A 16,085-nucleotide genomic window follows, 5' to 3' on the forward strand; every position below is an offset into this window, starting at 1 on the left:
CAAAGCATAGTTAGACTAATCCTGAGTGATCAAAAGCGTGATTCTTAGTATACGATTTCGGAATAACACCATACTCACGAAATTATATTTTAAAACAAAATACTGAAATATAATGTTCAAATAAAAGAATATTTCTAAATACCCTCATACTCGAAATTTGAGCTCGTAAACACCGCCTCTAAAATTCCGAAAACTTCAAGGCCCAAAGTGTCTTTTGGCAAAATGAAAATCACAGGGCAAAGCCGGCGAACCACATATTCTAGTGTGTGTCACCAAATTCACTATAGATACTTTCGTGAGGTCGTTTCATTTTACACTCGGTGCGCGCCGAGCGTAATAATGTAGATCAGTATTTATTTACCCTTGGTGACTCGAGACTAAATAATCAGTGTGACAATTAATTATGTTTCGCGAAGAGCACGCGTATACACCGCAAATCTTTATCGCATCTCACATGTAGACAAAGATCAGGTTTTACACTAATAGTGGTTGCTGTATATCACTCGTTTGAGACCATGAAATACCGACATACGGATGCATGGGTGCACTGAGATGGAACACTGCGAGTTCACGTATACTCAGAATAGCCTATTACATCGAGATTTTTCAAGTTAACATGTACTTATATCATTGCAATCACTTTTAGGTTGACAATGAAAAGATAAACAATAAAATTAACTATAAAATTAAATAAACGAAAAATTTGAAAACCTTCACAAGCATCAACCATTATTCAAAGCAGAATAGATTAAAAATACGAGTATACCAAATCAATGAAACGTATATCAAATAAATCAAATAAAGGAAATATTTATACATCCTCAAATAATTATAGCATAGCTAGAAAATGATCCACGAAATTTCAGAAATTTAAATAAACCTCTCATAAAATTTCATAAATTTATAATCTCAAAATACGAATTTTACCAATGGATTTCTACATATGCCCACTTATAGCAAAATTGTGTAGGCTAAATTCAGATCTGTATCATATCCATAATTGAATATCAAGAATCATCGACATAATCTGTAAAGTTTCCAAACATACCCAACTTAATAACTCGATAATATCGTAAATTTTGACGGTTAAAACTTGTCGCAATAATAGGTGGATTACTTACTTTGACCACTGAAATCAAAACCCAACTCATCGAACCCCAACTTCAAACCTCATCAAACTCAGGGACATGAAACCAATTCTAAAGTCTCCAAATAAATACTCCTAAAATGAAGTTCCAACATATCACATGAAAATTCTCAACACAACCATTTTAGAAAACAAGATAAGGCACAAGGAAATCCTCATCCAAGTGTAACAAAACCTAATCACCATCAAATCCAAGAGTTTCAAAAATACACTCCTCTACTAGGATGTGGCCAACATTTAAGGCATGCATGTTTCCTAAAGGGTTTCACCACCATGAAAAGACTGCAAGTGAACATGACTATATGAGAACCAAGATCATGATTCCAAAATAATGAGACACGATAACACCGATTTGAGAGTATATGAATATATACCATATATGTTTATAGTACAATAGTACAACACAGAAGCCAAATGAGAAGTTTCCTTTAACACACTCTCAAATTCAATGCTTAAAACTTAAGCATGCCCATACATAAACATTAGCTATAAACCCATGAATGGTCAGAACTTGGGATTTACACATAAGTTTAAGAGTGTAGAAACACTTAAGGTTGCACCACAAATTTTTGAGCATGTGAACAAAAAAGCTAGCATGGAAACCAACCATCATAAGGATATTGGCATCACTTAAACTACCAACCTGAAAACTTAACACTTTCCAACATATATGCAAGAAATGAAAAGACACTAAAATAAGAGCAACAACATGCTAAAGGGCAATACAATCAAGTATAAGGAAGACATACTTGGTGAGATGAGTAAGAGGAACTACACTATCAAGGTGGTAGTCATTAAGGAGAAAAGCAAGGTTTCTCTTGAAGATAGGCTTAAAGAGAGAAGTGGCGACAAACTCAGGGCTATTTTGGTCACAAGCTTTCAACAAATTAACCCAAGTACTCTTTTATATTCCCCATCTTTAGAAGATCTCTTGCTGAAGTTTAACTTCAGGTGATAGTAATACTCATGCAGAAAAGCATCTCACTTAGATCACCAATGGATTTTCATCTTGAGAGCAAGAAGGTCTTACACTTAGATTAAGACATGAACTCTATCTTCTCACTCTCTTAGAGGACTGCACTCTCTTCTTACTAAAGAGCTCCAACATGCATAACTTTCTCAGTGGGTAGAAAAAAGGGTGGCTATAGCTGGGCTCCAAAACCATGATGGCAACAAAAGTTTAAAACAAAGCTTCATGAATTCACGGTTTACACAATTGGGAAACTACAAAATTTTCCTTGAATCCAGGCTTTGGGCTTGGTTCCAAACAAATAGCGACAAACAAGACTAGGGCCCACAATCCTCTCCCCATAAAAGAGTTTAGTCCTCTAAACTCACACTTGATGATAACAATTAGAGCTACCCTCCAGACTGAGGTGATTAAGAAAAACCCAGATTATGATCAAGTTAGAAGAACAACCAATGACCACAAAGACAATAAGTGAAGTAGTAAGACATATCTAGAGGTTGCCCTTCACAATACTCACACCGAAAGAAGTTAGAACTTTGTCTATTTGCATTTCTCATTAACTTCTAAACCCATGTCCAAAAATTGTTTGGTAATAAGTGAGGAATCTATCAAAGAGTCCCATACAAAATTCAAGTATGTAAAAATTTGATGGGGATCAATATAACTCCTTAAATTCAACATCATAATCAGATTTAAAACCTCAAACATGCTATCCCCATTTATATATCATCATCATTTTAAAACCCAAGATTCAATTACGGAACTATTAAGCATAATAAGGAACCTTATGAAAATGATGAATTGAAATATGAATAAAACTGCTCATTTAAAAGATATCGCCGATAGCACCTTAAGAACATAACAAAATCATCAAAATTATTAGCATGGATCAAAACCAACATATCCAAAAATATCAAACAATCTCAAATTCTTCCTTAACTTCTGATAAAATTAGCCAGTAAAAACCATTACTAAGGTACCTCACTAAGATCAATGGTGAAAGGAAATTCCTCGAATTACAAGTTTACAATATCTGTCATACATCAAGCTCAAGCCTTCAGCAAAACAAGGGTTTAAAAATATCCTTACCTTACCAGTAGTAAATTGCAATAGTATCGTAACCAGTAACCACCTTGATGATCACCAAGTACCCACCAAATTGATAAATTTTTCCCCCAAGAAATTTTGCGAAATTTATGCATCAATGACTGCATAAGATTAATCAAATTAGCTTGAACATCAATCTTCTCATAATCAAGATGAAACACTATAGTAATAAGGCTCATTTTACTTTCCCAAGATGATTCTTCAATGATTATCAATTGTTAACTAAAGACATAGAAACAACATGCCACTCATGAAAATTCTTAGTATCATTGAGGATAAGAACAATCATCAAACCATAAGAAAGGTTATTCCTCAAAATTTCTCAAGCATATCTTTCCACCCAAACTCAAATCAATTACTCCAATGCTTTTTTTGGCTCCCTCTCTCTCTCTCTCTCTTATTTTTAAGCACTGCCCTAAGTCTGTTAATGCATAATAAATTATATTTAGTATCGAATTCCACAATATATTTCTTATAAGGATGCAAGTGTATGTGCCGATCGCGTAATAAAGTGCGTGTAAATATAAAGTGTCGGTCCACAAAGAAGAGAGTGAGTACTAGTAATAATTCTAGATCCAAAAAAATAGCCTGACTAGTGAAGTATTGGTGTGCGAAGAAGACTAAAAGAGAAAAAGAAATTATAGGAAATAATAGGAGGAAAATCAAGGAAGAAGGTACGGGCATGGCATCCCTTTATGGTTATTAAGTACATGATAATGGTCGTCTAAATATATAATCCTATTTGAACTGAAAGGTTTCTATAATTATACTAAACCCCAATTTCTCAAGTGAAGAGTAACTAAATAGGTGCATAGCTGATACAGACATCCATACAATCACATTAACACTCTATGAAACCTTACTGTGAGCTAATAACAATCTCTTAACTAGATAATCTAGCACAAAGAAAGAGAGGTTACCCCTAATTTGAATAGAAAGCAGAAATGTGATTTCTCATAAAATCTACTCCACATGATTGCAAAGAACATAGAGATTGCCAATAACTCACTGGGGAGAATTGAGGGAGACTGATTCTAAAAAGTACCCTATACGCAGGCTTACTCACAATTCCCTCTAATCATGGCATGTCTACGCTAGATGGGTATTTCTACTCATCACATAGCACATCAAATATGATAACTAGGGCTTTCACCTTGTTCGCAACCAAGCATTCAACCAAGCAATTAGATTCAAATAGATATGAATGCAACTATGAAATCAATTAAAACATCAAAGATCCAATAACCAAAGTCATAGAAATAAACCCTAGAGTTCAACTACACCCAAACATCTACAAATTAGCCCTCCATTAATGGAGGGCATTCCACTCAGAAGGATTGTGGGAGACAAAATCTCCTAGATACCCTAACAAGAAGTGTATCCACTATCCTCTCAAATTACGATAAGTCTGTGCTATGTGGGAATTTCTTCTTGTTACTTACTAGTACCAAGTTTCTTTGCTAGGGTTTTTGTGGTACCATGTCTTAATTTTCGACCTCGGGCCTATTTTTGTGCCCATTAATTAAAAAAATAGGCCGGAAATGGTCATTTAGCACTAATGGCATACCTTCATGATTGAACAGTAGGTTGGGTGTGAAAACCAGCTGGAAACCAAGGGCAGAACAGTCTTTTGGACCCTTTTCTTTTTATTTTTTATTAGAAAGGCATTTTGATCATTTTCCTTGTTTTAAAAAAATGAAGAGAGGATAAAAGCAACCTGGCACCTTATCTTTTCTCTCATCTCTTTCTTTCTTCTTTGTTTTCCTTCTTTCTTTCTTCCATTCGACCGATCACCCCATTTTGAAAAAAAAATAAAAAATTCTTTGGCGAGCTTTTCTGGCGAATCAAAGCTTCTACTCTCTTTCTCTCATCGTTTTGAACTTAGTAAGGCATCGATCCAAGGTTTTCTTTTGTATTTTTCTCGTATTTAATCATTTTTGAAAATTTTTGAACCCTAGAAATACCCCATCGATTGGGTTGTTTTTTGGCTCAAATTGAAGCCAGTGTCATTGTTGTTCATTTGTGTGAATGTTTGTAAAGAAAATTTGTGATTTGGTGATGTAAATCGACAAGAAACCATTGTTTAAGGCCAGGTTTTACTGTAGCACTTTATCGGTAGCAATCCAAGGTTACTGTAGCTAAAAAACTTTGGCCTTTTCTTGTATTTCTTTGGTCCAATTAGAAGCCCTTCTTGCTTGGAATTCATTAGAACTTGGTTTACTCCAGTTTGAGGTCATTTAGGTCCAAAATGATATCATTTTCCTCTAAAACCATAGAGTTACATGTTCGACATGTAACACTGCATTCGCATGCATTTTATTTTCCATTCTTATGTTCAATGGTTCTTGGATTCCTTGATTGATTCTAGGTGGTGAAGCATCCTCCAAGGGGAAGGAAATTACCGAACAGTGAGCACGTCTCGAGGCGAGACATCTGGTTTTTTGAGTGGTTTAGTTCATAATTGCATAAATTTAATAAGAGTATTATAGTAATTTTTATGTGTTTTATAACGTAAACTTGATGATAAATCAGATTTCATTTGATATATATATGTATATAGATATTTTGAGCATGGAATTATTTGGCAAAAATGATTATAGTATACTTATGCGTATTTATCTCGAAAGAAGCATGTTTACATGTATATGTATTTACATGCAAATGGAATATGGTTTGATGTATATTTCCATATTTAAACATCGTATGGTGGATTTCTTGAGTTGGAATTAGAAAAAATTACATTGTGATATTTGGTTTTGATGGTAACTACAGACTTTAGTAAGACACTGCAGTGGGTGTCCCATGGTCCCGCCTGATGGGAGGCGGTGTGGTCAACCTTGAGTTTACCATGGTTAAGAGATGTGCGGAGCCATTGAGAGGGGGTTCTTATATGTGAGAAACCTACGGTCACCACACGAGGATCTTAGTGGCTAACACCAAGGAAGTCAACATTTAGAATTTTAAGAGTTTTAAAACACCTTGGTTGTCCCATAGCTACTCGCCGCCATGATTAGCTCGGGAATTGTTTGAGACCAGCCTGTATTTTGAGCAGTGGTTAATGTGTTGGAAAATATTACTTACCTGTACTATTTATAAATCATTGTGTTAACTATTAATTTGTTGAATACTTGGATCTACCTTTTTATATTATTATTGTGGTAATTACTATTTGAAATGCTTTATTACTCTGTTATATCTATATTGTCACCACTCACTGGGTAATATTTGTTACTCACCACTCTCCTTTCTGCTTTCTCAGACAATGATGTTGGACTGGGTTGTGCTAGGCAAGCAGTAGACTGACCTACTTTTTCTCCGTGTTTAGGTTAGTTTGCACTGTGTGACAAATGTCTAAATGTACATATTTTATACGTATGAGTGTACATGATTTTTTATATTTTTTTGATGAATCGATTCCCTTTTTTGGGTCTAAATTGTTTTATTTCTTGTTTTAGGTATAAATGAAGCCTAGGTGAGCTCAACGACGAGATTTGAGAAGAAATCAACACCGAATGCCTCGTTTTAGGTCCCCGGGCATTATATCGGCATTGTAGTAGCCTAAAACGCGAATATTTTGAAGAAATTTCTAAGTCTGGGAGTCCTCACGGGTAACTTCATGACCGTGAGGTCGGCAGCATGTGATTCAGAGAGCGACAATACTGTAGCAATTTTACAGCAACAGTTTTACTGAAGTAGGTGTAGTACTGTGGCAACTTACTCAAATTTTTGGCTTGTTTGCCGGGCAACCTCATGGGCTGTATATTGACCGCGAAGCCACCCGTGAGCTATCCTGAACTCATCCTTTTTAAGGGTTTCTAGGGTTTTCGTTTGGGGACTTTTGCTTTCTTCTTAGAGCTCCACACCACCATTCTAGATCTGACCAAGAAGAAGAGCTTAGAGGGCATTTTCACGGAGAATCGGCAAGGAAAGCGCGATCTTGGGCGAGATCTACTTCTAGGGTTGAAGTTAGAAGGTCGAAGACGAGGGGAAGCCACCCCTTCGAGTGGTGTCTTTGGAAGCTTCTTCAATCTACATCTTTGGAGGAAGTTCTCCTATGTTTGCTTTAATTATTTTCATGCTTTTGATTGTGTATTTTGAGATTATGAGCAACTAAAAACCCCAAGGTCACCGGATGTAGGTGAACCTTGGGGAACTTGTGATGTTTGGATGCTTTGTTTTAATTAATGCTTGTTGGCTTGTTTGTGATCCTTGTTTAGTGTTTTTGAATGCTTCGGTATGCATGAGAATTCTATGTATCCATACTTGACAATACTAGGTTGCATGACCAATGCCCTAGTGTTAGACTCACCAAGCTCAGAAGGGAAACACGTATAAATATGCCGTGACCATCGGGTATTTGTACCCCTCCAATTCCAGTGTTAAGTACTCACTTGTATTTTAACCCTAGCTTGAGAAAACCACCTTTCCCATTGCAATCATAGGAGGGTTTTGACGGAATAAATTCCATATCCAATACTCCTACCGGATTAGGGGTCAATTGCTGTGACCATCGGGTTGGCCTAATATAGGGTTTTCTCAATCCAACTAGCCACTTGCATGTTAATTCAAATATCCTTCAGACTTTAGTAGCATCTAAAGGGATCCTCATCTTTGACCACTCCTTAACCCTGATTACCTCCCGTATTCTGCCTACATTAATTGTATTTTAATTGCATAAGTTTAGTTTTCTTGGATTCCCCTTATCACTCGGAGTTGCAGGTCAAACAACATTGCAATAAGGAAGTAAGGGTAGCTTCTCGGGCCCTTGGGGATATGACCCTCTCGTGTTCACACAAGAGGTATTACTTGCGACCCCATGTGCTTGCGAGACACCGATCAAGTTTTTGGCACTAATGCCGGGGAACCACGAAACATATTCAGAAAACTTAGAGAGTGTTGATTTGGACATTGTTTTGTTTGTGTTTTTTTCACTCTTGTATATAGTTCATCATTTCTTTCCTTGCATTTTCTTTTCTTGTTTTTTTTTTCATTTCTGAGTCTTGACTCTACTTATCTTACAAGGTATCCATCTTAGGACACGAGTGAGGCAAGCAAATTTGGTTGAGCCTGACGACGAGATCGAATGAACTTTGCATCAATGGTTAAGAGAGATGGCCGAGAGCTCAAGACAACAAGAAATTCAGGTCGAGTCTAGTGAGCCAACGGTCATGGCCGAACTAAGAAGAACCCTATCCGATTATGAAAGGCCATAATTCATCGGGGAAGAGTTCAGTGTGCAGGTTCCCAAGGTGCCTGCAAATAACTTTGAAATCAAAGCAAGCACAATTGGAATGATACAGAATTCAGTGCAATTCGATGGTCTAGCAGACGAAGACCCACATGCCCACCTGTCTAAGTTTCTTCATATATGCTCAACCTTCAAGATCAATTTAGTTTCTGATGATGCAATCAAGCTGAGATTATTTCCTTTCAGTTTAAGGGGACTAATCTACAAATGGCTTACTTCTTTGGCTCTGGGATCGATCACTTCATATAAGGAAATGGTTGAAAAGTTTCTTGCTCAATATTTTCCACCAAGCAAGGCAGCTAGTTTGAGGCAAGAAATTTCAGCTTTCAGACAAGGAGATTTTGAGACCCTTTTTGAAGCCCATGAAAAATTCAAGGATCTTCTAAGAAAATATCCTCATCACGGGTTCCTTGCATGGATGAGGGTGCATATGCTTTGTAACGGGTTGAATTATGCTACCAGGCAGCTCCTCGATGTAGCAGTAAGTGGTTCCTTAAGCAACATACTCCCTGAAGAAGCAGAGGCATTGATTGAGAATATGGCTAGTAATGAATGCCACTGGAGTACTAGACAGAAGCCACTTAGAGCAGAAGCCATGATGAGGTGAATGATACTACTGCCTTGGCTGCAAAAGTGGAGTCCTTGACCAAGAATGTTGTTAATAACAATGCTAAGGTTGTAGCTTTAACAGAGAAATTTGACTAGTTCATGCTGGGCTCCATCTCAATTCCTAAGGCAGTGATGTCATGTGAAACATATGGTGCTGGGCATGCAACAAACCAATGCCCATTCTTATTACTTCCCCTGCACCAATAGAGTCAGTAGATTATGTCAGTGGAGGACCAAGAGGCCCGGGAAACACTTTTGCAACACCTATAACCAAGGTTGGAAAAACTATCCAAACTTCTCTTGGAACCAAGGCCACCGCCACCTCAAGGTCCTCAGTTTCAATCCCAGTAGCAACTAGAAAGAAAATACACTACTGAAGATGTGTTGGTGAAGTTCATGATTAATACTGAGGCAAGATTTTAGAGTATTAATAATCAGTTAGTACAACATGAGGGACAGTTCAATGAGATAAGCACTGTGTAATCTCTTGAGAACCAGGTTGGACAACTTGCTAGAGCACAAGCAGAATGTCCCTCGGGTAGTTTACCAAGTAACACTGAAAGCAACCCAAGGGAACACTTGAAGGTTGTCACACTAAGAAGTGGAAAATTATTAGAGGCAAGGGCCGAGGAGAGCCCAAGTGCTTCCAATGATGGGGTAGGAATTCGGGAAGACCCTAACATGAGTAAAAATGCAAGTGAAGAGAATGAGAAGAAACATGATGATGATGCTCCAAAACCCACTATTCATAAGAACCCTGAATACAAGCCTGTGGTACCATATCCCTCAAGGCTCAAGCAAGACAAGGAAATGGCCCAATTCAAAAAGTTCCTCAACATCTTCAAGCAACTTCACATTAATATTCCCTTGGTTGAAGCTCTATCTTAGATGCCCAAGTATGCAAAATTCATGAAGGACCTTCTTACTAATAAGAGGAAATTGGAAGACTTGGACACTGTAACTTTATCGGGGAATTGTTCAGCCATAATTCAAAAGAAGTTGCTGAAGAAACTAAATGATCTGGGTAGCTTTATTATCCCTTGTGTGCTTGGAGAAGGGATGCAGGAAAATGCTTTGGCTGATTCGGGGGAAAGTATTATTGTGATGCCCTATAAATTGTTTTTGAAGCTAGGATTGGAGGAACTGAGACCTACAAGGATGACCCTATAGCTTGCAAACTACTCAGTGAGAAAACCCAGAGGAGTTGTCCAGAATGTTCTTGTGAGGGTTGATAAACTCATCATTCCGGTGGAGTTTGTAATATTAGATGTGGATGATGATGTAGAGGTCCCATTGATCCTTGGCTGCCTTTTCCTCAACAGCTCAAGAACCTTAATCGATAATAAGGGATGGAAGATGACATTGAGAGTGGGGGATGAACAAGTTGTCTTCACTCTTCCAGAGGCTATGAAGCACACACTAGACTATGATGATACTTTATATTTCACTGATGTAACTAATGTAATAATTTATGATTATGTGCAGAAAGTTCTTACTTTAAATCCCTTAGACGAGTACTTTGATGGAATCGAGATCGAAGAAACTGAAGTAAGGGACCCCCTTAACTCCGCCAACCAAAAAATATCCCGAGTGGAAGTTGTATCTCCTCTGTGTTGTAAGAAAAAGAAGACTTTGAAGAAGGCATAGAGGAAGGTAAATGAAAAAATAAAGAAAAGCATGAGTATCTCCACGTTACCATCGAGTGAGGTAGATCACCTATATTTTGAGAATCAAGGTAAATTTCGCATCTTCTCATGTCCTTCCATGAATCTTCCATGTGGTCACAATGTTTCACCAAGAAGTGCAGGTAACTCTCACACCTTTGAACCACCATGAGTTGAGGTAAGACACGTTAAGCTAATGACGTTAAACAAGCACTTCTTAGCAGGTAACCCAAGCTTTTAAATTTGGTGTGTTATTATTTTCTTGTTATTTGAGTGTTTAGTTTGTTCATTTTACATATTTTTGTAGTGTTTAGGGTGTTAGTTCTCAAGTTGTTTTTCATGCTTTGGTGGTTTTGTTCGTCATTTTTGTTTTAATCTTATTGCATATTCATGTGTTGCCTTGAGTTATTTGTAGATTAGATGCCATGAAAATCATGTTTTGAGTGTTTCAATGCTTTAATCGTCCCTGTTTTCATTGTTTTTGATGGTTTGGAGGAGGCTAAATTGACAAAATCAAATATTGGCCATTTATGGCCCGTGAGCTTGCCAGTGAAGTATCCAGAGAAAGCTCACGGGTGAGCTCATGCCCTTGAGCTCACCTGTGAGCAAAATAGAGAAGCCTAACGGTTGAGCTCATGGGCATGAGCTCAACCGCGAGGCCATGCGGGTTGAGTTTATTTAGGGCTTCACTTTAAGTTTTTCCTATTCACTCATCTTCTCCAAACTTCCTCTCATTTCTCCCTCCATTCTCCACCGATTTTCTTCATTCTTTTTGCCCTAAATCCCTCTTCCCCTCATCTCATCTCATTTGGTGGAGAAATTTCAAAGAAATAACACTCTTTTGGCCGGTTTTTCCAAAGGAACTCCCCCACATACTCTAGGGTTAGGTAAGTTCTCAATCACTCAAAACCTTGATTTTTCTTGGGTTTGTGGGGTGTTTTATGCATGGATTTTGCTCTTCTTTGTTGCAAGAACATCTTAAGAATGACTTGGCATGGTTTTAAATTTGGATTGTCACATTTTCAAGCAAGGTTCTTGCAAATTTTTTTTCGGAGCTACTGTAGCACTGAGCATTTTCCATGGAATTTTCATTTTTTTGCTCTTGTGTTACTTGTAAATGGTTTAATGGATGATCCCTTGGTTTTGTTGGATGAAGGTGAAGAAGATAGCCAACAAGAGAGAACGAAGTGACCGTTCTCCACCCCCCGACAAACCAAGGCTTAAAAAGGATGATCATAAAACCATTTCGCACTTCTATCACGTAAGGGATTTGGCACCATCAGAAGGATAGATTGGGATGTGCCCAAGAGCTTGGACTTAGACGGTGCCATTTTGGAACTCATTTCTCACGATGGTTGGGATAAGCTATTTTCTATCGACGAACCAACCTACAAGGAGCTTACCCTCGAAGTCTTGAGCATAGTTGTGATTGAAAAGCACTATCCCTTCACTCGCCAACCAAGCTCTAAATCCTTCCGTGCATTTGGGAAGCATCACAGGGTTACACAAGACCAATTGGGGGTGCTTATGGGACTTTACCCCGAGTCTTACATGCGCACATATGAGTTTCAAGACCTCACTTTTGATTTCCCATACCCCGTGATGAGCGTAACATATTGGGCTTCCATTGCTACTTGCTCAAGAACAAAGAAAGCGTCCCAGTTGCGGAACCCGAGGCACAGATATATTCACTCAATGCTAACACGTGCTATAAGGGATCGGCTAGACTCAACCGGGGTCGTATCATATATGGATCTACTAATGCACTACAGCATTATCGAGCGGCACCCCCTACACATGGGACATCTTGTAGTAGAGGTATTGGCGAATCAAGGACAGTTCATCCGCCTTGGGGCAATTTTTACCAACCATTAATTACCTGTCGCATGTAGACCACTTAAGGAGAGATTTGAGGAGTTTTGTTCTGAGGCCTATGAGCAGTTATAGGTGCTTGAGAGGGGACACAGGGACATGGCTGTGTCATTGAGCCATATAGAGAGCAGCACTGCCAAGATCTTATCCTTTTTGCGTAGTTCGTCATCTTCAGTCGGCACCACATCCGTTACCACCACTTGTGTGGCACCTTCACTCCCTTTTGGCCTCTAGGCCCACAGGACATGACCACCACCTTGTTTTTATTCTTTGCTTAGAATTTGATTGTATTTCTTGTCATTTGCTGTATTTTGTACTTATGAGTTATTCAGAGCTCCTGCTCTGCTAAACTTTATTTTGGGTTATTGTGAACTATTTTGTACATGCTCTTCCTTATTATTTTTGTTTCTGGAGTCGTGATCACCTCTTTTTGTGTTTTCAAAATGATGGTACGGCTGTTCTACACTCCAAGCCCTCAGAACATTGCGTTTCCCCGAGTCTAGAGCATGTTGCCACACACATAACCAATTGACTAGGAAAGTTTCTTTACTTCACTCTGTGTACTTTTTTGTTTATTTTCCACCCTATTCTACTAAAATACATACATTGGGGACAATGTACAACTTTAGGTGTGGGGATGGATTCCTTTTTGGAGTAGTTATGTTTTAATGCATGCTTGATTACTTATGATAGCTATGATTCTTTGTTAAGGACTTCCTAGCTTGGTAGAATGATAGTAGTGAGCTGTACTTTACTTGTGCTTGAATGTAGTTTTGTTTCATCTCTAGTGCACCTATTATACATGTTCACAATCACTTCTACCTTATACATTCCAACCAACCCATCATGATGACTTTGGCATTAGATTGTTAAATTCTATCTTTAATACACTTTTAATAACTTTTGAGTTCCTTTATTGTTTTCTCTAGCTTAAAGTGGACTATTGTAGCAAGTCTATAACAAGGACATGAGATACAATATTTACATGTGAAAAAAAATGAGTCTATGACAGTATTCCTCTGGTAGTGTAGCATGAATGCGTCTATGTAGACTGTATTCGAGTACGTTAGGTGGCTTTTGTGCCTAATCACCATGTACATCCTTTAGAAAAATTGTAAAAATTTGTGCAGTCTACATTAGTTGGACTCAAAAAAAAATTTGTACATCTGTATATATGTGCAAAAGAAATAAAGTATCTCTCTTGATCCCTTGAAGCTTGTTGCATAGTTACTTGAATGTTAGAATTTTATCTAGGAACCAAAGGACTCTTAATTGAGTATTGAGGGTGGCTTTAGCATTTTAATGCCATTTTCATTGTGCGTGGGGTGAATGGGCATCCTGGGCTAATCTAGGGTGTGGAGGTCAAGGTGGGAGTTAGCACACACTCACAGGAGCATTCTAGATGAGACAGAGCTATTATTACTTCACTATTCATTGAACAGCTCACATCTTGATTTCTGTCCATTCATGCTTGTGGAGTCCTTTACTATTGAGCTTGAGATCGTGCATTCAGCCGTTTATCTTCTTGCCCTTGTTCTTCATGTTTGTTTGCTTGGAGGCAAGCAAACACTTTAGTGTGGGGATGTTTGATAAACATCTAAATGTACATATTTTATACGTATGAGTGTATAGGATTTTTATATTTTATTGATGAATCGATGCCCTTTTTTTTTATCTAAATTGTTTTATTTCATGTTTCAGGTACAAATGAAGCCTAAGTGAGATGAACGACGAGATTTGAGAAGAAATCGACATTGAAAATGTCGTTTTAGGGACACGAGCACTCTAGCAGCCTGAAAAGCCAAGATTTTGAAGAAATTTCAAAGTCTGGGAGTCCTGATGGATAACCTCACGGCCGTGATGTCGGCCACAAGCGATTCAAAGAGTGATAGTACTGTAGTAGTTTTACTATAGTAGGTGCACTACTGTAGCAACTTACTCAAATTTTCGGCCCGTTTTTCGGGCAATCTCACGGGTCGTATATTGACCGTGAAGCCACCCATGAGCTATCCAGAACTCATCCTTTTTAAGGGTTTCTAGGGTTTTCTTTTGGGGGACTTTCGTCTTCTTCTTTGAGCTCCACACCACCATTCTAGATCTGACCAAGAAAAAGAGCTTGGAGGACATTTTCATAGAGGAATCGGTGAGGAGAGCATGATCTTGGGCGAGATCTACTCCTAGGGCTTGAAATTAGGAGGTTGAAGAAGGCGGGAAGCCACCCCTTCGAGTGGTGTCTTTGGAAGCTTCTCCAACCTTCATCTTTGGAGGGAGTCCTCCAATGTTTGTTTTAGTTGTTTTCATGCTTTTGATTGTGTATTTTGAGATTATGAGCAACTAAAACCCCAAGGTTACCGGATGTAGGTAAACCTTGGGGGTGAACTTGTGATGTTTGGATGCTTTGTTTTAATTAATGCTTGTTAGCTTGTTTGTGATCCTTGTTTGTTGTTTTTGAATGTTTGGGTATGCATGAGAACTCTGTGTATCCATACTTAGAATAATACTAGGTTGCATGACCATTGCCCTAGTGTTAGACTCACCAAGCTTGGAAGGGAAATCCATATAAATACGCTGTGACCATCGGGTATTTGTACCCCTCTTGTTCTAAGGTTAAGTACTCACTTATATTTCCATCCGAGCTTGAGAAAACCACCTTGCCTGTTGCAATTGTAGAAGGATTTGGATGGAATAGATTCTGTATCCAATACTCATACCGAAGTAGGGGTCAATTGCTATAACCATTGGGTTGGCCTAATCTAGGGTTTTCTCGGTCCCACTAGCCACTTGCATGTTAATTCAAACATCCTTAACACTTTAGTAGCCCCTGAGGGGATCCTCATCTATGACCACTCCTTAATCCTGATTACCTCCCATATATTGCCTACATTAATTGCATTAGTTTAGTTTTCTTGCATTCCCCTTATCACTCGGAGTTGTAGGTCAAACAACATTGTAATAAGGAAGTAAGGGTAGCTTCTCGGGCCCTTGGGGATATGACCTTCTCGTGTTCGCATCAGAGGTATTACTTGAGGACCCCATGAGCTCGCGGGACACCATTTAATATGCATGTAAACTTTATGGATCCACTAGTCTTGACTTTTGTGTATAGTTCATGTATTTGTACTTTTTGGTTGTATTTGCAACCTTGGTTGGTTCTGTTGTGATTTTTGTCTCCTTCTTTCATGAGTTGTGTTAGCAAGTTTGTTTTGATCCTTACGGTGATTAGGAGGTGGGACACTATAGGGTCCACTCTTTGTTGTTGTGGTGATTGCCATATGCCCGGTTAGATCGAGGCATGACAACTTTTGTCTCATTAGTAATCAAGCATTCAATCACACAATTAGACTCAAATATATATGATTACAAATAAGAAATTAATTAAGCATCAAATATCCAACAACCAAAGTTGAGAAAATAAATGCTAGAGTTCAACTATGCCCAAACTTCTACAAATTAGCCTTCCATTAATGG

The 16,085-nt window shown here is 38.2% G+C and overlaps 1 protein-coding gene and 1 non-coding gene across 2 annotated transcripts; one reads left to right on the forward strand and one right to left on the reverse strand.

The window, feature by feature from the left end:
- Window positions 1–8,773: 8,773 nt before the first annotated feature.
- Window positions 8,774–8,880, reverse strand: LOC120262635. The gene has a single exon (XR_005536897.1). It is a non-coding gene; the product is annotated as a small nucleolar RNA R71 (small nucleolar RNA).
- A 1,110-nt stretch (window positions 8,881–9,990) lies between these two features.
- On the forward strand, window positions 9,991–10,728 carry LOC120262175. The gene is made up of 2 exons (XM_039270250.1): window positions 9,991–10,174; window positions 10,268–10,728. The coding sequence occupies exons 1-2, from the start codon at window positions 9,991–9,993 to the stop codon at window positions 10,726–10,728; spliced, it is 645 nt and encodes a 214-aa protein (XP_039126184.1).
- Window positions 10,729–16,085: the final 5,357 nt, after the last annotated feature.

Source organism: Dioscorea cayenensis, chromosome 5, assembly GCF_009730915.1.
Source record: "Dioscorea cayenensis subsp. rotundata cultivar TDr96_F1 chromosome 5, TDr96_F1_v2_PseudoChromosome.rev07_lg8_w22 25.fasta, whole genome shotgun sequence".
NCBI lineage: Eukaryota > Viridiplantae > Streptophyta > Magnoliopsida > Dioscoreales > Dioscoreaceae > Dioscorea > Dioscorea cayenensis.